This window comes from Microcaecilia unicolor, chromosome 2 (genome assembly GCF_901765095.1).
Source record: "Microcaecilia unicolor chromosome 2, aMicUni1.1, whole genome shotgun sequence".
NCBI lineage: Eukaryota > Metazoa > Chordata > Amphibia > Gymnophiona > Siphonopidae > Microcaecilia > Microcaecilia unicolor.
In genome coordinates, this window is record NC_044032.1 from 608,434,984 (window position 1) to 608,457,943 (window position 22,960).

Consider the following 22,960-nt stretch of genomic DNA (forward strand, 5'->3'; position numbering starts at 1 on the left):
GCAGTGGGAATCGAACCCAGTTCCCCAGGATCAAAGTCCGCTGCACTAACCACTAGGCTACTCCTCCACAATACCTCTGCATTTAAAAAAAAAGTATCCTCAGATTTATTTTCCTAAAATAAGCTGCGTAACAAAACATGTGGAGTGTTGGTGGCTTTTTCATCCTCTCACAGGTGGGATATTAAAAAAATTATTAGAGATCAGGGTGGTTGATATCTCCTAATTGTTTTGCAGCTAGGGACTGGGACATAATTTATTGAGTATCTATGCATCTAATGAGTCTCCTTGGGGCTTTGGGATGATCTCTCTAAGCTTCTCCTCACATATTTAGAAGGAGATATTTTGATGGGAGGGGATTTTAATTTGACCGTGGTTCCTACTCTGGACAACTTGGTGGGGGGAGTACAATATGCCCAGGGGGCTAAGGCTTCTTTTCAGGGTTTTTTGGCTCACTGGGATTTAATAGATATTTGACGGCTCTATCCCTCTCAGTGAGATTATACTTATTTTTCCCATGTCCACGGGACATATTCCTGGATAGATTATTGGTTTGGTCATCCCTCTGTATTTCAGAGGGTGTACTCTTCCATTTTACCATATACCTGGTCGGACCATGCCCTTTTGCTTCTTAGTATGGATCAGGTCAAGGATAAGGTGGGGCTTACATATTGGCAAATTAGTGATGCTGTCCTTAGAAATACAGACCTTATGCAACAATTAGAAAAAGACATTTTAGAGTATTTACAGTTTAATGATACAGGGGAGGTAATACCTGATATTTTGTGGGAGGGGCTAAAACTGTTCTTAGGGGAAAACTTATTTCACTTTAGTCTTATATTAACAAAACTGAAGCCCAGAAGGAAACAGCCTTGCTTAATCATCTCCATAAGTTGGAACAGAGTGCCAAACAAGAGACTTGTCCCAAGTATACAGGATTTATTCATCAGCTGCAATTGGAGTTACAGCAGTTGTGATTGGCGGATATTGCAGAGAACCTCCAAAGGGTGCGTCAGTCGTATTTTGAATTTGGGAATAAGGTCAGTCATTTATTGGCTTCTAAATTACAACGGCAAAAAATGAGAAATGTTATTCTTACTATACAGGAGGAGACTGGCTCTATATGTACGGATACTGAGCCTATCCATGCAGTAATTTTACAATATTATTCCCAACTGTTTTACGCCTGATATATCTCCTACTGAGGAGGATATCAATCGCTACCTGGTCTAGGCCTCCTTTGCCAAGATTTTCTCCTGTGGAGGTGCAAGCCTTATCTTCTCCTTGGCTGTGATGGGTTCTTGAACAGATTTTATAGGTGTTTTGGTAAACTTCTTGCCCCAGTTTACTTCGCATTTTTAATGGTCTGGTGCACCTGTCTGAATTTCTGTACTCCTGGTGCTTGGCCTTGGTCTCTGTTTTAGCGCTTAAAATGATGCTTTTACCAAAGTTATTGTATTTATTTCTTGCCCTTCCTCTCTCTCTCCTAGAGGTGTTTTTTACTAGATTGCGTAGGTGGGCTTTTCTCTACATCTGGAGGCGATGTCCCCTGAGGTTCCATCGCTCTATTTTATATCAACCCAAAGCTAAGGGAAGTATGGAGGTCCATAATATTTCCAAGCAGCTCAACTTCGTATCTTGGGCGAGTGACGCTCTTGGTCTCGCAAGGCCTGGATGCAATTTGATTAGTCCTAGGTGGGGGAATCCCGCTATGGGCAGTAGTCTGGCTTCCTAGGAGACAACTGGTGGTTCTGCTACAGTCCCTTCCCATGAGCCTTTGTTTCCCTCTCCACACATGGTGTGGAATTTGGGATCATGTTTTCCCTGAGCGTAAATATTTTCTTCAGATGGCAATCTGTCAGGCTCTGGGCTTTCTGCCCGGTCTGCCCGGATTTTGCTTACCAGCGTTGGGAGCATCAGGTATTACATACTTTAGATCAAGTTTGGAAAGAGGAGGAATTAGTTCCCTTTTCAGACTTGCAAGATGAATATGGGCTTTCCGAGGCTGATCGGTTTCACTGTTGGCAATTACAAGATTTCATTATCCACAGAGCCCGTGGGGAATTAGGGCTAGAGGAGACTCATTTGGAATGGGCTGTGAGGGGAGGTGGGACTAAGGGTGGTATCACACATTTATGTAAGGCCTTACTCCTCTCATCTGTCTCATACAATCTTATATATCTAAATGGGAAGTAGATTTGGGTAAACAGTGGACTGTTGGACAACGGTAAATTACTTTTCAGTACTTATTAAAGGTTTCAATTGCCAGAAGCTTAATGGAGAATGGTTATAAACTTTTGTATCTTTGGTATTATACCCCTTCCCAACTTGCCAGGATATTTAAGGTGGAATTGCTGGAGACAATGTGGACACCAAGAGGATATGTATCATATTTGGTGGTCGTGTACAGTGATACAACCTTTTTGGACTGCTGTACTACATAACTTACAACAGATCCTTCATATAGCCTGTCCTATTCAGGTGAATTACTGTCTGCTCCATTTTAAGCCTCTTGGAGTCAAGAAGAAGGAACATAAATTTGTCGCAAGCCTTTTCACAGCAGGCAAACTACTATTGGCTGCCGCTTGGAAACGGCTACCTGCTCCCCCATTGGACAGGGTACTGGATTATATTTATCAGATGACTAAACTTACTGCTATACAGCATGGTCACATGCTTTCTTTCTATACTACTACTACTATTTAGCATTTCTATAGCGCTACAAGGCGTACGCAGCGCTGCACAAACAAAGAAAGAGATGGGATTCTTGTCATCAGTGGCGCTCAACTGGGAGGTTGGGCTCCTAATATATTCTGGGTTTTATTCAGCGCTCGGGGTTTCTCCTGGGAATGGTTTTAGAGCTTTTTGTATGTTTTTTTTTTTTTTTTGACCTAGTATACGGGGAATCTGGGCCTAGCTGTTCTTGGGAGGGATGGGGGGGTTAGGCTGGATTAGAAAGGTTTTGCTGGATTTTTTTTCTATACCTGTGTACACTGCTGTGTTTGCCTAACTTTGTTGTTCTTGTTATTTTTCATAAATAAAGTTATAAATAAATAAAATGTGTATGTATATAATATAATATAATATAATATATACATATACACACACACACACTCTTCTGAAAAAGTGTACCCTCTTCTGAAAACCACACGCTGTTTGTGAAAGGTAATCTGTTGAAAGTATGCACAGCACTAATGATATTGCTCCATAATGGAAATAAAAAAGTCAAATGAACAAACAAAATTTTCCATTAAATATGGGAAACAAAACATTAAAAGTTTTGGGCTGCACTCCCCTATACAACTTATGATTATATACATTGGGGCCATAAATGCTACAAATAAGAAGCTGTTTTATTATACAGCATTTCCTATAGCCATCATATATCTCCCCTCTTTGCGTACCTCAAATGAGAGCTGTTTGTGTATCTATGTGGCTATCCCCCACTGCCTGCCGTTGGAGAGCCACAAAAACCCTTGAGGGCAATTCTATAAAGGGATCACCTATATTTAGGTGCCTAGAAGGTAATTATGTAGAGCTTATTCTATAAGTAAAGAAGGTGTCTGCTTTCCTTTTCAGAATATTAATGTAATTGCATATATATGTATTTACCGTATTTTTCGGACTATAAGACGCACCGGACCATAAGACACACCTAGGTTTTAGAGGAGGGAAATAGGAAAAAAAAATTTTCCTTTTTCCCTCCTCTAAAACCTAGGTGCTCCGGTGCGTCTTGTCCGAGTTCGGGATCACCCTCCCCCCAGCCCTGTCACCATTTCTCCCTACTCACGTCACGCGATCTTCCCTGGTGGTCTAATGACGTCGGGGCAGGAAAGAGCACCCTCTTTCCTGCCCAGCGCGCTGCTCTCCGTCCTCCTGTATGCTGCCTGACGGTCTCGGCGAGATTCAAAATGGCTGCCGAGAATTGAAGTCTCGGCGGCCATTTTGAATCTCGCCGAGACTGTCAGGCTGCATACAGGAGGACGGAGAGCAGCGCGCTGGGCAGGAAAGAGGGGGCTCTTTCCTGCCCCGACGTCACTAGACCACCAGGGAAGATCGCGTGACGTGAGTAGGGAGAAGTGGTGACAGGGCCGGGGGGAGGGCGGGCGGGCGATCTCGAACTCGGGGGGAGGGCGGGAGGGAGGGAAATCGCTACCTTCGGACTATAAGACGCACCCCCCATTTTCCTCCCAAATTTTGGGGGAAAAAAGTGCGTCTTATAGTCCGAAAAATACGGTAAGTGCAAACAGACCCAGAATAACTCAAAATGCTGTGCATGCTAAAGAGCCTATTGTACCTGTAAGCATAGACTTTTTTGGGGGTAATTTTCAAAGCAGAAATATGTCCATAGTTTCATTCTGAAAATGAAAGTATGGGCATATTTTCCTTACATAGGGAAAATATGCATATATATGTTTATGGGTTTGAACTATCAGCATGGTTATACAAAATTATTGTGAGAGGATATGCAAGACTGTCACACAACCACAATACTTTCACTAGCTATACTAATAGTAGGAGGAAAAAGTATGCTTGGGGGTTAAATGACTGCTGTCTAAGCTAAGTACTCTATAATATTGTTTTGAAGTAAAATCATAAGTGCTGAGAAACAACTTTATTAAAAAAAAAAAAGAGAGAGAACAAACAAACTGGTTTACAGAAAAATGAACCTATGAGGAATTATGGTGTTCTTTGAGAAATTATTTTTCAGAGACTACATCTTCTGGTGGTCCCCCAAATATTTTTTTTCCTACTATTAGTATAGGTAGTGAGAGTATTGCAGTTGTGTGATATATTTTTATAGGTGCACACAGTTATGAAATTACCTCCTTAGGGCCATATTCTATAACTAGGTGCGTAAACTTCAGAACGCCCACGAAATGCCCATAACCATGCCCCTTTTTACCTGTGTGCGTTAGAAGTTCGGCGCACATCATTACAGAATATGCTTAGCGAGTTGTGCGCCTAAGTTCTAATCAGTGCCAATTAGTGCTCATTATTGCTTGTTAAGTGCTGTTATCTTGTTATACAATCAGTTCCAATTTCAGTGCAGATCGCCAGGCACGCTGTATAGAATCTGAGGGTTAATAACTCAACTGTGTTGTTGCTTTAAACTTTCAGTGGCGCTGAAGAACAAATGATGATGCAGCTTATTAATCTAGGCCCTTTGGCAGTGACAGTGGATGCAGTTAGTTGGCAGGATTATCTTGGTGGCATCATCCAGCATCACTGCTCTAGTGGAGAAGCAAATCACGCAGTTCTCATTACAGGCTTTGATACAACAGGTAAACCATTGCTGTGTTTGATTAAGTCTTTAAGCATTATTTTCTATCATATTTCGTAGTATTCACAAATGAAAAGGAAAAAACTTTTGGTAGTGTTCAGGAAGGTGTAATTACTTAACAAGAGAGAGCTAATTTCACTTGTTCCAGACTTTCTAGAAATTTCTGGTAGAAACTACCCAGAGGCAGACAGAGCTATGCTCAATGCTCAAATGAAGTCCATTTTAATAATGTTCTATGAATTTTTCCCTTAGCAAACTCTGTAAGAGCACTCCTAGGGTAACAAGCAAGGAGTGCTCATACAGAGTTTTAAATACATCTCATTACCATCTAAGAAGGAAACACTAAATAAATCATAAAATATACTATATAAACTAAAATACATTTTTATATTAGGCTAATATTCTTACTACTGTAGCAAGTTTTAAATTATTGATAAAACTCAAAAATACTAAGAGTCAGCAGTCCAGCAGCGAGAGGGGTGCTATCCAGTCTTTTGCATTGAGTGTCACATGTATGATTAACTCCCAGTTGGTGAGATGTCATATGTGTGTGCCCGATGCAAAGAGCTCCTAGCTCTCAGAACGTGTCCGTTCTCTTGAGGCTAGAGTAGCAGACTTGGTGGAACTGAGGGGTGAATAGAGGAGACCTATAGGGATGTTGTAGAGAAGTCCCACCTCCAGTCTGGTAGCCCCTGTGCTACCTTGGAGGAGGGAGGTCTCCTAGAAGGAGAGCATCACCCTGGTGAAGTAGGAAGCACTCCTGTAGCCAGGACCTGCCCACCAGGGGATGAACTATCCTCTCGCACCGAGGATATGTCTCCAAGTTCTGCCTGGGAGCGAAAAGTTAGGACAGCTGTTACAGTTGGTGATTCGATCATTAGACATATAGATAGCTGGGTGGCTGGTGGACATGAGGATCGCCTGGTGCGAAAGGTGGCAGACCTCGCACGTCACCTAGATAGGATTTTAGATAGTGCTGGGAAGGAGCCAGCTGTCTTGGTACATGTGGGTACCAATGACAGGAAAATGTGGAAGAGAGGTTCTGGAAGCCAAATTTAGGCTCTTAGGTAGAAAGCTCAAATCCAGAACCTCTAGGGTAGCATTTTCTGAAATACCGGGGTACAAATTACATCATAGTGATAGGGTGGATCGAATTGGTGGAGGCGTAGCATTGTATATTAAGGAGAGCCTTGAATCAAATAGATTGAAAATTCTGCAGGAAATAAAACACTTCTTGAAATTCCATGTGTAAAGGGGAAAAGGATAGTGATAGGAGTGTACTACCGTCTGCCTGGCCAGGATGAACAGACGGATGCAGCAATGTTAAAGGAAATTAGGGACGCAAATAAAAACTGGGCAGCACAATAATAATGGATGATTTCAATTACCCCAATATTGACTGGGTAAATGTAACAAGTTTTCCTGAGGGCGTCCTCATAGGACGTCCCCACGAAGGTTGCCTGGAGTTAAAGCAGCTCTTTCCATTGTTTTTTTTTTTTTCTCCTTTCTGTTGCTGTCCTTCATCACTGTGTGTTGGCATGAGTGCAGACTGGCCAGTTTGTATTTTCTTTCAGGGATAATTCAGCTGCCTGTGTATTTAGAGATTGATTCCTGAACTTCATTGTACGAAGACCTTTACTTTGAAATAAACTGTTTTTCCTGCTTTTTGCTTGTTGTGGGTTTGGAGAGAGAGTTTATGGTGGTGGGGTATCTGTTTTGAGGGAGCTGGATTCTAGGTGGGAGGCTTGGATTTGCAAACCCGTCAAGTCCAGTGAGGTGTTTATTGGGGGAAGAAAAATTGGCAGGTGTTTACGATCATTGGGATACCACTGGACCCTTTAAATGATAATGGGCCTGACTTTGTACACTGCTATTTGTTTTCTAGGAGCCAGAAATATGCCATGTTCCCAGCTACAGCAACACAAATTCATGTTTACAGTGGGAGTCAGTATTGTATTTATTTAAAAAAATTTGTATGCCACCTATAACCTAGGTGTTGCCCACATATTAGTGAAGTCCGTGGTAACTATCACTGTGGTAAAATGTATTAAATTAGTGATAACCCCCATGAGTCATGCCACACAAATAGCTTGCTTAAGGCTATCTCAATAAGTTTATCTGGATAACTTTGTTTATATTCAGCAGTTGGACATACCCAGTTAACTTCATTGACTATCTGGTTTAGGTCTGGATATCAGGCCACTGAATATCAGTCTCATGCTCAATAGTACAAGTTTGTGTGTGAATCCATTCCAGTACCTTCTTTTCTGTACAACTATAAATAATAATATTTAAATGTTTATATAATTTACACTTACTTTCTTTTTTTTCAGGGGATATTCCTTACTGGATAGTGCAGAACTCATGGGGTACTACATGGGGAATAGATGGCTATGTCTATATTAAAATTGGAGAAAATGTCTGTGGTAAGTTAACTCTTATAGTATTTCTTATCATTTCTGTAGCACTACTAAAACGTACACTGTGCTGCACAAATAGATACAAGAAACTATCTGTGAAAACGCCAAAACAGATCTAAGTTTTAGACAAAGGTTAAGTAATTTAAAGTTTATGTAGTAGTAGAAATTGCAAATGGCTCATAGAGTGGTAAACTCTGCTTTTTTTTTATAGTTACTATTTATTTAGTTGCCAAAGCAGGGCAATATTATATTATTATTTATTCAGATTAGCTTGTCCAAATTCAATACTTGATGGAAGTCAATAAGCCAGGTTTTCAGGCTATCTCGAATCAATACGCTTAAGAGCGAATTTAATACCTACCAACTGCATTGTATGCAATCATTGTCATGCATGTTTATTACGGATATGGAACTCACATTGAACCTAAGACTTGTCCTAATAAAAATGGTGAAGGGTCCACATTATAGACTGAATTCCAAAGACTATCAAGTTTCATATTAAGTATGATCTTACATAAGCAATTATCCTTAACCATGTCTAGCTAGTTAGTAAGATGTAATGTAATGTTGCTTACCGTTTTCTGAACAGTTCCACTGTAAGTTATTATTAATGTTAGCTAATCTTTTGATAACATACTGTTAAATGTGAATTGCTTAGAACTTGTCGGTAAAGCAGGTTATAAATGCCAAATTAAATTACTTATCCTGAAAACCTGGCCTGTTCGCAGCCTGAAAAACTTGGTTTAGATCATTTGTGCACCGCTTCACCAAGGTGTTTTTATAAAAGCTGTTTAAAACGGTGTACAGCCTAAGGAAATAACAAGTTTGCTTGGCTAACAGCATATTTGCTTTAGCGCAGACTGGTATAGTAATGGAGAGGAATGGTAATAATGATCAGAGGTATGGAGTAGTATAGGTGAGTCTTTTGAGTTTTTTTTATCTCTTACTCGCCTCCACGGTGTCTTGGAAGTGTCATGTTGATCACGCTATTTTTTTTTGTTTTTTTATCTTTACCCTCATAGCGGATCTAGTTTCTCCACTTTTGTTGTTTTTTTTACTTGTAGTATAGATGAGGCAATTAGAAAAACTATGCACGTACATTTCGGAATACCCAGTTCCCCGCCCATAACCACATTGGGGGGACCTGAATCCAACTTGGGGGTCCAGGCTTCCAAGGCCCCCTGTGGCTACGTCACTTCTGTAACTGTAATTTGGCACCTATTTTCTATTGCAGGGTTATGCCTTAATATTTCTGTTACTACTACTACAAATCATTTCTATAGCGCTACCAGTCGTACGATAGAACCTGCTCCCACTTATCGCAGAGTACTTAACACCTGCTATTTAGGAGGCAGTAAGCGGTTCTGTGTTAACTCCATGTTTGGCAAGTACTGCATGATAAATGCAGCATGTTAGCTGCCAAAAACCTTCCACGCCCACTCTCTGCCCATGCCATGGCCCAGACCCAAATTCTATATATGGCATTGAAAAATCGGTGCTGAAAATAATGTGTGCTAAGTGCAATTCTATAAATGACGTTTCAACTTGTAGCGCCGTTTGTAGAATAGCGCTTAGGTCACATTTCCGCACAAGAAAACCACACGTTGATCAATTGGCAGAGATTTTGTCCGTACCGATATTTCTGTGCCCAGATCAGTACCGATATTGGCGTATAATGCATGATAATGTCATCTGTGTGGGGACAGTAGGGAAATGGCATCCCTCGAAGCAGCCAAATCTTTCAGAAACTGACACCCTCCTGTTGGTCAGGGTGATCCTAGAGAAGCCGAAAAGGCTTCTTCTTATTCCTGGTCACAACAGTAGGTCCTATCTATAATATAGGAGGGCCTGGCAGAGACTGACAACCATTGGGGCATCCTTCCCCAAGGGAGGTTCATTATACGTGAAAAATTAGACCGGTAAGCCTGACTTCAGTTCCTGGCAAAACGTCAACTCCACTGGTCTAACCACTAGGCTACCATCTCCTCTCCACAGTACAATCTGCCAAGCATCTGTACCAATCCATCAGGAATGTAGCATGTTAATTTCACAGTGTAAGATTACTATTGCCACATATGTCTGATCTGGAAATAATAAAGTAACATAGTAGTAGATGGCAGATAAAGACTGACATGGTCCATCTAGTCTGCACAGCAAGGTGGCTAGAGTCATACCTGATTCTCTGTGCAGAGCACGCAGGTTACCTCCTGTATGCCGTATTTTAGGATTGCATATGCAGCTTCCCTGCAGGTTAAACCCCTCTATGTCATTTGTTTTGCTTTGATCCCATCCTCTTGCTAGGTAGCGATCTTCTGTGTTAATCTCATGCCTTTTTGAATTCCATCACTGTTTTTGTCCCAACCACCAGAGCTGGAGTTAGACATTCAGGAGCCCATGGCAAAAAATTGGGAGAGGGCCCCATAACACACTTGCAGGCTGTGCCTCCTTCAACTTCAGACAGGTTTGGGGCCCCTTGTGGCATGGGGGCCCAGGGCAATTGCCCTGTTTGCCACCCTCTAGCACCAGCCCCGCCAACCACTTCCACCAGGAGGGCATTCCAAGCATTCACCACCCTGTCCATGAAAATATATTTTCTGGTGTTACTCTTAAATTTACCTTCTTGCATTTTCATTTCCTCTAGTTCTATAGCTTCCCGGCTTTGGTAATGATTTGTTTGCTTGTTATTAGCTTTCAAGTATTTAAATGTTTGTATCACATCACTCTCCTCTACAGTATACATATTCAGGTGCAGACCCTATACCATTTTGGCTTCCCTCCTCTGAACTATTTCACATCTTTTCATATGGCCTCCAAAACTGAACACGGTATGCGAAGTGGTGCCTCATCATCACGCATTGTTCGTTAGAATCTTTGAGTCTTGCAATTCCATCTCTGGCCTTCTTCTGCCTAACGTATCTGAAAAAAATCTTGTCACCTCACTTTTTAAACCATTTTTATTTCTGGATATGCTTTTGCCATCCTGATTTCTCTCTTTGTCTTTCAGTTTTGTCTGGTATTCTCTTCTGTATCATTCTTTTTGCAATCTTTTATATTTTGTGAATACTAGCAGTTTTGCCTGTATTTTTGCAGCCACTTCTCCCACGAGGGTGGGTATATTTGTGAGTGTAGAGGAGGGTCACTGGCTCCATTCCCCCCTCCTCTTACAAGAACCATTTTGCTTTCCTTTCCCTCTTGTTTTTATTTCCTTTTCTTACACAAAGATCTGTTGTTCTTTTTGAAGCCCTTTACAGTTTAGTCCACAGTTTTTCCATTTCCCTTATTTCCTCCCACCCTAAAGAACTGGCATGTAGGGCTCTGTGCTGATTGCTGCTACTGTTACCTTCAAGCTCTGGATACGTGGGGGGGGTGGGGGGGAAGAGGAAGGAAGGTCTGCCATTTTGTTTTCATCATCCTCTTGAATCATATAAATGTTTAAAGCCATGCTTATCAATCTTTAAAGATCATTGCAAATAGCAAGGTAGCATTGTGAAACATCTGTCATGTACCTGCCACTCATGCTCCCTTTATCTCTCCCTACTTTCCCCTTGTCTCCATACCAACTGAGGATTTGAGGAAACGGGCCCATTACTTGCAGCAGCATAAGGTGGAATATCTGCGGGGGGAGGGGTGGGAGTCAGACATCAGCTGCAGGCACAGGTAGGTAACACTGCAGTATCAGATGCCCTTATCCACTTCTCATTCATTTCTGTGGCAGCTATGTGGGTACAGGTAACCTTCAGGAAACAGTTAAAAGCCTTCTTTTACCAACAGGCTTTTGATGAGTTTTGATTTTGCTTTGTAATGATTTTATTTATTATGTACTGTTAATATGTCTATTTTAGTTATTATGTTGATATTGCGAACCTCCCAGAATGGTAGATGGTGTGGGTTATGTTTTTTTTTTTTTTAATCCAGGATATTTTATTGTGTGTTTTAATAACAATACAATAACAGTATAACATTGACTAAGTACATAAAGTCATGAGTTTTTAAGACATAGGAAATACAGAAATTGCATAGGATTACTATAGCCACCATTATGGATACTTAGATATGTATTTGTCTTAAGTAGACCAATTTTTTGAGACATGGATAGTTGTAGCACGTTTGTCTGCTAATGATAATTCAAACTCTTTTTCTAAATCTAGCCATACTGGTGAATAAGTTAAATCATCTCTTAACCAATAACAAGATTGTTTTGATATAAAGGATTTGTGATAGGGAAGAAAATCTGGGAATACTACACCATCAGAGTCTATTGGATTTCTTAAGATTTTTAATGCTATTTTCGATGGTTTTGAGTTCCATAAGAATTGAGTGAGCATGTTGTCAATTTGTTTATGAAACAGAACTGGAAATAGAGCAGGTAGCATACTCAAAATTTTATCTTTAGCATGAGCATTCTAATTTACTCCACCATGATAAATGTAAAGGGTTCCATGAACTAATAAGGTCTTTAATATTGTAAATTTTTTTGAATTTAGGTCTGTAGTACCTTCTAAGGTGGTGCATAAGTCTAAACCTAAATATTTGATACTTTTAGATGACCAAATTAAATTAAAGGATGAAGCAATATCAGGGGAAGCATATATGTTCAGTGGGATCACTTCTGTTTTCTGTGTATTAATTTTATAACATTTTTAAATAAAATAAATACTGGCACAGAGTATAGGTGGCAATGTATAACCAATAGGCAAAGGTTCACCCCTAATCTCATATTCCACGGTCAACTCTCAAACACAATGCACATCTTAGAATATGTAATGATCAAATGTGCCGCTGATTGGAGAGCATGACTGTATCCAGTGTCTGTTTCCCACCTTTGTAGCTCATCCACCAACTGCAACACCCCTTAGACCTGCTGCTGCAGGCCAGGCCCAGCGGCCTTTAGTAAGGGGAAAGAGGAAGAAAAAGAAGAGGAGAAAGAGGCGGTGGAGGATGATCTGCAAACAGCAGCAGCAGCAGCCTCCACAGCACAACAGCATCCCCCCTACCTGCCTACCCTGGACCCCCAGGAGCAGCAGGACTAGCCTTAGGAGGGCTTATAATCTCTGAGGGACAGGACAGTGGCTTCCTACACCTTTCCCCCATCTGTCCCAACACAGAGAGCTGAGGCTCTAGCAGTTCCAGGGGCAGCTGCAACTGTAGTTGCAGGTACAGCCGCAGCACTAGCTGCAGGTACAGTCACACCTTGCCCTGCATCTGCCACTGGAACTAAAGCTGTGATGGAGAGGATGGGGCTAATGCTTGAGGCCATTGACCTGCAACAAAAGACCCTAAAAGCTATTCTGTTCAAGATTGAGCGTGCTCAAGGGAAGATATTATCTGCCCTTAAGCATTCTGGGATCCTAGGGCCTGATCCCCCTCAGGACCCTTAGGCTGCTTCTGAAGCCTCCCTCCATTCCTTTTTAACCACATTGTTCCATCCCCCTTCCCCAGCCCTCTCTGTTTTTTTGTAAATACTTTCTTTTGTGCTTCCCCTACCCCTTATTTTTGTATACATATTTAAGTTGAGAATTTTTTTACACTTTGTTTTTATTAGCAATTTTAATTTTATATATTATTACTAAACCAGAGTTAATATGGTTGTCCTGTGTTTTCCTTTGAATGTCCATCATTACCCTGTCTGATATCAAGTTTCAGAGTTTAATACACTGGTTTCCTGTTCACTCTGAAGAGTGGAAGGGCAGGAGGGGTAAGGAGTAATATCACAACGCACAGGGCCCAAGAGAAAGGCAGAGCTCCGCAGTCTCAATGTGTGGATGAGACGATGGTGCAGGGAGGAGGGTTTTAGATTTGTTAGGAACTGGGCAACATTCTGGGGAAGGAGGAGCCTATTCCGAAAGGATGGGACCAGGCTGCTGGCATCAGCATTTAAAAAGGAGATAGAGCAGCTTTTAAACTAGAAACCGGGGGGGGGGGGGGGAGGGGGGGAGGGGAAGGCTGACAGTGTATGGTTCGGGATAAGGTATCTTTCAAAGATAACACCAAAACAGGGAACACAGGGTATCCTGATAGTGAGGTTGCAAAAGAGACCGTAGTAGATCGTGTCCTTAAATAAAAATCAGACAAAAGATTGCAAATTAATACTGTCAAGTACTAAGCATGATGTAAATAGGAACAACAAACATAGTTTGAAACGTCTATATGCGAATGCCAGGAGCCTAAGAAATAAGATGGGAGAGTTAAAATATATTCCACTAAATGAAAAATTAGATATAATAGGCATCTCTGAGACCTGGTGGAAGGAAGATAACCAGTGGGACACTGTCATATTGGGGTACAAATTATATCGTAGTGATAGGGTGGATCGAATTGGTGGAGGGGGTAGCATTGTATATTAAGGAGAGCCTTGAATCAAATAGATTGAAAATTCTGCAGGAAACAAAACACATCTTGGAATCACTGTGGATTGAAATTCCATGTATAAAGGGGAAAAGGATAGTGATAGGAGTGTACTGCCGTCCGCCTAGCCAGGATGAACAGACGGATGCAGAAATGTTAAAGGAAATTAGGGACGCAAACAAACTGGGCAACACAATAATAATGTGTGATTTCAATTACCCCGATATTGACTGGGTAAATGTAACATTGGGGCACGCTAGGGAGGTAAAATTCCTTGATGAAAGCAAGGACAGCTTTATGGAGCAGCTGGTACTGGAGCTGACGAGAGAAGGAAAAATTCTAGACCTAGTCCTTAGTGATCTGGTGCGGGAGGTAATGGTGCTGGGGCCGCTTGATAACAGTGATCATAATGTGATAAGATTTTATATTAGCTTTGAAGTAAGTATACATAGGAAATCAAATACGTTTCCATTTGACTTTAAAAAAGGAGACTATGATAAAATGAGAAGAACGGTGAAAACAAACTTAGAGGTACGGCTGCAAGGGTCAAAAATTTACATCAGGCGTGGATGCTGTTCAAAAATACCATCCTGGAAGCCCAGGCCAAATATATTCCGCGTATTAAAAAAGGAGGATGGAAGACCAAACGAGAGCTGGCGTGGTTAAAAAGTGAGGTGAAGGAAACTATTAGAGCTAAAAGAAAATCCTTCAGAAAATGGAAGAAGGAACCGACTGAAAATAATAAGAAACAGCATATGGAATGTCAAATTAAATGCAAAGCGCTGATAAGAAAGGCTAAGAGGTACTTCGAAAAAAAGATTGTGTCAGAGGCAAAAACACATAGTAAAATGTTTTTTAGGTATATTAGAAGCCGGCAAAATAATCGGTTGGACCACTAGATGACCGAGGAGTAAAAGGGGCGATCGGGGAAGACAAATGCGGAGAGATTAAATGAATTTTTTACTTCGGTCTTCACTGAGGAAGATTTTGGTGGGATACCGGTGCCAGAAATGGTATTCGAAGCTGACGAGTCGTAGAAACTTAATGAATTCTCTGTAAACCTGGAGGATGTAATTACTACTACTACTGCTTATCACTTCTATAGCGCTACAAAGCATATGCAGCGCTGTACACCATACATGAAAAGACAGTCCCTGCTCAAAGAGCTCACAATCTAAATAGGACAGGCAAACAGACAGAACAACTAAGAGGTAAGGGAATTAAAGGTGGGGATAAAAGGGTACAGGGCAAGTGAGTAGTGGTTAGGACTCAAAAGCAGCGTTAAAGTGGTGGGCTTTTAGCCTGGATTTGAAAACGGCCAAAGATGGGGCTAGACGTACAGGCTCGGGAAGTCTATTCCAGGCATGAGGTGCAGCGAGATAAAAGGAACGGAGTCTGGAATTAGCAGTAGAGGAGAAGGGGATAGGCGAGAGATTTATCCATAGAACGGAGTACCCGAGGGGGGGCGTAGGGAGAGACAAGAATGGAGAGGTACTGGGGAGCGGTAGATTGAATGCAAGGTCAGTAAGAGAAGTTTGAATTGAATGCGGAAATGGATAGGGTGCCAGTGAAGTGACTTGAGGAGAGGGCTAATGTGAGCATAGCGACTCTGGAGGAAAATAAGTCGCGCAGCAGAGTTTTGGACTGATTGAAGAGGAGAGAGATGGCTAAGTGGGAGGCCGGTGAAAAGCAGGTTGCAATAATCTAGGCAAGAGGTGATAAGAGTGTGGATAAGGGTTCTGGTAGAGTACTCAGAGAGGAAGGGATGGATTTTGCTGATGTTAGAAAGAAACAACAGGTTTTGGCAATCTGCTGAATGTGGGCAGAGAAGGAGAGAGAGGAGTCGAAGATGATCCCAAGGTTACGAGCTAGTAGCGCTATAGAAATGATAAGTAGTAGTAGTAGACAGAGCGAATAAGAGTGCCATCTACAGAAATAGAGAAAGGGGGGAGAGGAGAGGTGGGTTTAGGGGGAAAAATGAGAAGCTCGGTTTTGGCCATGTTACGTTTCAGATGACGTTGAGACATGTAATGGGGCAGTTCTACAAACTGAAGAGTAGCAAATCTCCTGAACCGGATGGTATTCATCCCAGTGTACTGATAGAACTGAAAAATGAGCTTGCAGAGCTATTGTTATCCTTAAAATCGAGTGTGGTACCGGAAGATTGGAGGGTGACCAACGTAACACCAATTTTTAAAAAAGGTCCCAGAGGCGATCTGGAAAATTATAGACTGGTGAGTCTGATGTTGGTGCTGGGCAAAATGGTAGGGACTATTATTAAGAACAAAATTACAAAGCATATTCAAAAGCATGGATTCATGAGACACAGTCAACATGGATTTAGTGAAGGGAAATCTTGCCTCACCAATCTACTACATTTCTTTGAAGGGGTGAACAAACATGGGGCTAAAGGTGAGCCGGTTGGTATTGTGTATCTGCATTTTCAGAAGGCATTTGACAAAGTACCTCATGAAAGACTCCAGAGGAAATTGGAGAGGCATGGGATAGGAGGTAGTGTTCTATTGTGGATTAAAAACTGGTTAAAAGATAGAAAACAGAGAGTAGGGTTAAATGGTCAGTTTTCTCGATGGAGAAGGGTAGTTGGTGGGGTTCCCCAGGGGTTTGTGCTGGGACCGCTGCTTTTTAACATATTTATAAATGACCTAGAGATGGGCGTAACTAATGAGGTAATTAAATTTGCTGATGACACAAAGTTATTCAAAGTTGTTAAATCGTGGGAGGATTATGAAAAATTACAAGAGGACCTTATGAGACTGGGAGACTGGACGTCTAAATGGCAGATGCTGTTTAATGTGAGCAAGTGCAAAGTGATGAATGTGGGAAAGAGGAACCTGAATTATAGCTACGTCATGCAAGGTTCCACGTTAGGCGTCACGGATCAAGAAAGGGATCTAGGTGTTGTCGTTGATGATACGTTGAAACCTTCTGCTCAGTGTGCTGCTGCGGCTAAGAAAGCAAATAGAATGTTAGGTATTATTAGGAAAGGAAAACAAAAATGAGGATGTTATAATGCCTTTGTATCGCTCCATGATGGGACCGCACCTCGAATATTGTGTTCAATTCTGGTCGCCGCATCTCAAAAAAGATATAGTGGAATTAGAGAAGGTGCAGAGAAGGGCGACGAAAATGATAAAGGGGATGGGACGACTTCCCTATGAGGAAAGGCTAAATTGGCTAGGGCTCTTCAGCTTGGAGAAAAGGCGGCTGAGGGGAGATATGATAGAGGTCTATAAAATAATGAGTGGAGTTGAACGGGTAGATGTGAAGCGTCTGTTTACGCTTTCCAAAAATACTAGGACTAGGGGGCATGCGATGAAGCTACAATGTAGTAAATTTAAAACGAATCAGAGAAACATTTTCTTCACTCAACGTGTAATTAAACTCTGGAATTCGTTGCCAGAGAATGTGGTAAAGGCGGTTAGCTTAGCGGAGTTTAAAAAAGGTTTGGACGGCTTCCTAAAGGAAAAGACCATAGACCATTATTAAATGGAGTTGGGGAAAATCCACTATTTCTGGGATAAGCAGTATAAAATGTTTTGTATTTTGGGGGTATCTTGCCAGGTATTTGTGACCTGCATTGGCCACTGTTATAAATAGGATGCTGGGCTTGATGGACCTTTGGCCTTTCCCAGTATGGCAATACTTATGTACAATGGGCCTGTCATGATTCATATGTCACCTGCAAAGGGTATCAGTAGGGTAGATTTTGACCCAACACAGGCTGTTCTGAGGGCTAGTGCATATCCATGTCATCTATGAGTCACAATACCTGATGACAGTTGGCTCTGGCCCTTCTATTACATATTCCCAGGAAATGATAGAGTGAACAGTAAGAGGATGATTCAAAGAAAAATATTTACTAATATAAGTTAGTACAGTTGCTGCAGTGGAACTTGGAACCTGGTTCTGTAATTTCTGAGGCTACTGTGCTAGCCATTAGGCTACAGCAGCACGCTACTCTAAGGGGTCCTTTTCCTAAGGTGCGCCCAAAAATGGCCTGCACTAGTGTAGGTTTGTATTTTGAATGTGCGCGGATCCATTTTTCACTGCGCCTGCAATAAACACCTTTTTTGAGGGGGCAGAAAATTGATTTGCGGCAAAATAAAAATTGGCATGTATCCATTTTGGGTCAGAGACCTTACCGACACTCATTGACTTAGTGGTAAGGTCTGACGCGTTAACCGGGCGGTAATTGTTAGCGCGCATACACTGCCAATTATTGCCCGGTTAGCGCCACACGACAGAAAATTTAAAATATTTTCCGATATGCGTATCAGACACACATAAAAATTAGAATCACCACCCAGGGCATGCAGTAGCCGGGCGGTAGTTCTAATTTGACGCAAGTTGTAGGCGCCTATGCGCCTTAGTAAAAGGGCCCCTAAGCTTTTCATTGAAAGAACACAAGAGAGCTGCATAATTAGATATGATACATCTCTGTGAGGCACCAAAGATGCGCTGTGTCCAGGGACAGGATCCCACTGTCGAGCACACCATCGTGCTCTATAAGTCCAAAGTAAAAAAATGTAGCCAAACTTGAGCGCTGTTCATAGCAGGTGCAGGCATCAGCGCAGAACGCTATTTAATAAACGGCACTCGGGTTACATGCCCTGATGACACTGGAATGCCAATATGCTAGATACGTCCCTAAAAGGTTAAAACAATTCCAAGCAGTGTGGGGAGTATATATTGAATCCCTTCTGCATAGGGCTCGGAGTTTGTTACTGAACTCCGGTTGAGAGCTGCAGGAGCAGGGTGGGGATGCTTCGTTGCGGCCAAGGGAGAAAATCAGACAGCCAAACATGTCCAGTGAGGTGTTGGTCGGTGGACTCCTCCTCTCCCCCCTTTCTCCTTTTTTTTTTTTTTTTTTTTTTTTTTAATTTAGTGAGGACCTGATGAGCAGTGGGCGGAGGGGAGAAGAGGGTGGGATAGTAAGAGAATGAAAGAATAGATTGGTATAAGGGAGAATAATTGCTGTTAGGATGGCTATACTGCATATGTTGGATAATTTAGGGGGTTGTTTGTTTGGGGGAGGGAGCTATATGGGATAGGAGATATGATAAAAGCCACGTTACGACAAACATGGTTAAAACACAGTTGAGAGGGAGGGGTGGGAGGGATGGGGAAGGGGTTAATGTTTGGAAAAGTTTGATGATTCAATAACTGAATGTTTTTCATATAGATGGTTTTTATTTTTTTACAAATGTACTGCATATTGAAAGTGGAGATTGTGCTATGAGATGAATCATCAATAAAAATTGTTGAAACATAATAAACGGCACTCGGAATTCGGCATTGTTTATAGAATAGCGCTGAGATCCATGCAAACTTTTAGACACAAGGATTTATACCAATTGAAACCTGGTGTAAGGCCCCCATGCCTAAATTAGGCGCAGATCCTCTGGATTCTGTAACACTGCGCACAAGTTCTTGGAATGCCACTGACCCACCTGTGAACCTCCTGTGTCCACATCCCCTTTTTGGATCCATGCAATAGAATTTACACACACATCTTTATAGAATAGAGCCCAGCAAGATGCGCAAATAAGTTCTGATTGTTGCCAATTAACGATACTTGATTATCCAATTATCAACACTAATTGGTTTGCTGTACAATCAAATTGTGCACACACCCAAATTTGTGCACATAATTTTATGCACCACACAGAGAATCTGGGGGTTAGCGTGCAGTTTACCGCGCAATTACCACAAAGCCCCTTAACGCTGTTTAATTAAAAAGACCCCTCAGTGATCCCAGAAGTGTAAAAATAGAAAAATGTAGGCAGATAAAGACCATATGGCCTATCCAGTCTGCCCATCCATGCCATCTGCTCTCCCTGTCGCTCCCTTTAGAGATCCTGTGTACTTGCCCAAGCTCTCTTGAACTCAGATACTGTTTTCATCTCCACCACGTCCACCAGGAGGCAATTCCACAAATTCCCCACTCTTTCCATGAAGAAATATTTTGTTCAGGTTACTTCTGAATCTATCCCCTTTAATTGAGTTGAATTTAATTTGGGCATTTGTAAACCGCTTAACCATACAGTTCAAGGTGGAGGACACTGTAAACTAACAGTTTACATTCTAACCAAACAACTTACGCTCCTCCTTCTCCCTGAACAAGCAATAAACTTGCAAATCCAATTAGAAAAAAGCAGACCATTCAATTCAATAGAGTTGAAAAAAAGGATCCAGCATTGCTCAGACTGGCGCAGTAAGTGCCTAAAATCATCCCTATGGATAGCTATTTTGAAGCAGCTTCTGATGTAAGCAGGAGTGAGTGGGCATTGTTCCTGCCCATTTAGCACAGGACCACCAGGGATTTATCAAGGTAGGCCTGGGGGGAGATCTACCTTGCTCTATGCGGGTAGGAAAAGGGGATCGGGCCAGTGGGTAAGTTTTCCAATCTGGGGGTGGGGGAGGGGGAAGGATCAGGATGGGAAGGGATTGGGATCTGGGCAGTAATTTGTTTTTCATGTGGGTTCTGGCTACTATTCATTTGTGACCCGAATAAGTGTATTATGCAGATCCTGGATGAATGTCGGCCTGAACCCACTTAAGCTCCGGCATGTTTATAGTGGAGTCCAAGGTCCCCTCTGATAACTACCTAGTCTCAGGGAAGGGCTATAATTTATGGGAATTCCTTCGCTGATATATTTCTACTTTCCATAGGAAATATACCATTTGGACCTGTGGGGCAAATAGGGTTTCTGCCTCCTTACACCCACCCCAAGATACAGTGGAAAGAGAAAAGACAGAGAAATCAGAGAAGACAGAGACTTTCTTCTTTCAAAGGGGAAAGTCTTTATTACTTAGCAAATTAGGTAACAACAAAGCAATCAAATAATAATTTGTTATGAGAGGAAGAGAGACCACTGTGGTAAAGAGTCACTCAGTTGATCATCTCAGCCTCTGACTAAATACCACACAGTAGCCACTTATATACTCTTTTGCACAATGGAAATTCCCTCCCAAATCATACAACCTTGCAATTTCAGCTATTTTCTGTGTTACATCAGCTAATTTCTGTCTTACTTTATTGTTTGCATAAAATGGAAAAACACTATCTGAATGTTATGGAATACAGAACACAATATCTTTCACAGGAGATTATAGTCACCATTTTGCTACAGGAATCTTTCCAAGACCCAGGTCTTATCTCTATTTTGTCTAGCCACCTCAAAAACATCTTCTCTCTCAAACTGTTTACATATTCTTTGTGTCCTTGCTGGCACCATTTCTGTCAGGGGAGGGGAAGAGCACTCCTTACTGGTATGACCTCAAATTGTCAGCTCTCAGCAGAAAGCACAGAAAGAGGCAGCTTTCAGGCATTTTAAGTTTGAGCCTGTTTTAGCTATGCAGTTCATGGGTCATAACTGACTTGTTAGTGGTCAGAAAAGTGCAAATCAATTCAGGCAACAGGGCAATATGAATTTTCTCCGGATATTCAGTGCTAGTGCCTGTACGTGGCATGGCATTAAATGTCCAAGGTTAATTCTTTCCACGGTGGTCAGCGTTTCGAAAAAAAAATGCTTACTGGTGCGGGCTGAATATCGACTGGAGTGTTATTTATTTTGAGGTAATTGGTATGAAATAAAATCTATGTGGACCGTATAAAAAAAGAACATGCAATTATGACTTGTCTATATCATATGTTCCAGTTGTCAATGTGTTTATGTGCATTTTCAAGAGCCATCAGTTCTAGTAATGATTTGATGGAAAATTGAGCTGCTTTATTTATACTTAACTTTCTGGAATGTTTTATTAGTCTTCATGTGTTTTGACTACCAAACTAAAATTCTGGCATAAAATTGAATGCTGTATGAATGAATATTAAAGTTATTTCTTTGCAGATGTTTAAAGAGGGCCCAAAAATACGTATAGTAAATAAAATATTTTGTCTTGTCTATTTTAGGTATAGCAGATACGGTTTCAGCTGCACTTGTATGACAAGTGATTGTCATACTGAAGGCAGTGAACAGATGCTACCATATTGGTACATATAATGAGAAGAAAATAAAACACCCTTGTTTCAAGAATTGCTTCCAGAATCTGGCTATTGATCATAGCATTGACAACGAGCAGCAGGGGACAGAATTTTGCACTACGCTCTCTATGGAATAAAACTGGAACCATAGCCCTGAAAGGAGGAATAAGTAACACGACAACTTGCCAGTCTACCGGCATCATCGTGAAGAAATGAGGCTCTCCAGTTTTCATTCCAAAACAGCAGATATTTGTTAATTTAACAAGAATTGGTGCTACTTTTGGGACATCCAAAAAGTTATGAAAATATAGCGCGTTTTAAAATTACAGGTTTTGATGAAGACACAAGAGGATATGGCTTTTGTGAATCCCATTTAGCGGCAACACTAAAGTTAGTATTGGGGTCTTTTGGCATGGTTTCATTTCAAACCTTCAAATGTGTAGCTTTCAGTTCTACATATGATCAAATAAGAGGATCTAGCTTCCAGACCTCAAGGGAGGCAGATTTGGTACAGGGGAAAGCTTTGGTACCCTAGACTCATGACAAACATCTCCTAGAAAACCAGCTGTTCTGCCTTTAATGTCTTTGCAATAACTCGAGTGTGCAGGCTTATAGCTGGGAAATTAAGGATATACAGAAGAAGATTTTAGAAAGGTCACCCAGGTCAGAATAAGTATGAGGTGAGGTAAAAGATCACCTTTTACCGTACCTTGATTCCCCGTGGGATTCAGCAACCTGCAATAATGCTGCTTATGAGCAACCTCACGAGCAGCGTTATTCCGGCAGCCCAGGAGCATCTGGCCACAAAACAGTGCCCTGATGCTCCTGGGCCACTAGCTCAGGGACCTCCCACAAATGTCCAGCCCCTCCCCCCACTCAAGCACTCCCCCAGGGTTAAAGCCCCTA

At 41.6% G+C, this 22,960-nt stretch overlaps 1 protein-coding gene across 1 annotated transcript in view; it reads left to right on the top strand.

Annotated features, from left to right (window-relative positions):
- Positions 1-22,606, top strand: part of CTSO (cathepsin O) — a 65,239-nt gene extending 42,633 nt beyond the window's left edge. The window contains exons 6-8 of the mRNA XM_030191609.1: positions 5,119-5,282; positions 7,615-7,707; positions 21,983-22,606. Coding sequence (XP_030047469.1) covers positions 5,119-5,282; positions 7,615-7,707; positions 21,983-22,017 — 292 coding nt within the window. The 3' untranslated portion in view covers positions 22,018-22,606. The remainder of the gene's footprint in view (positions 1-5,118; positions 5,283-7,614; positions 7,708-21,982) is intronic.
- Positions 22,607-22,960: the final 354 nt, after the last annotated feature.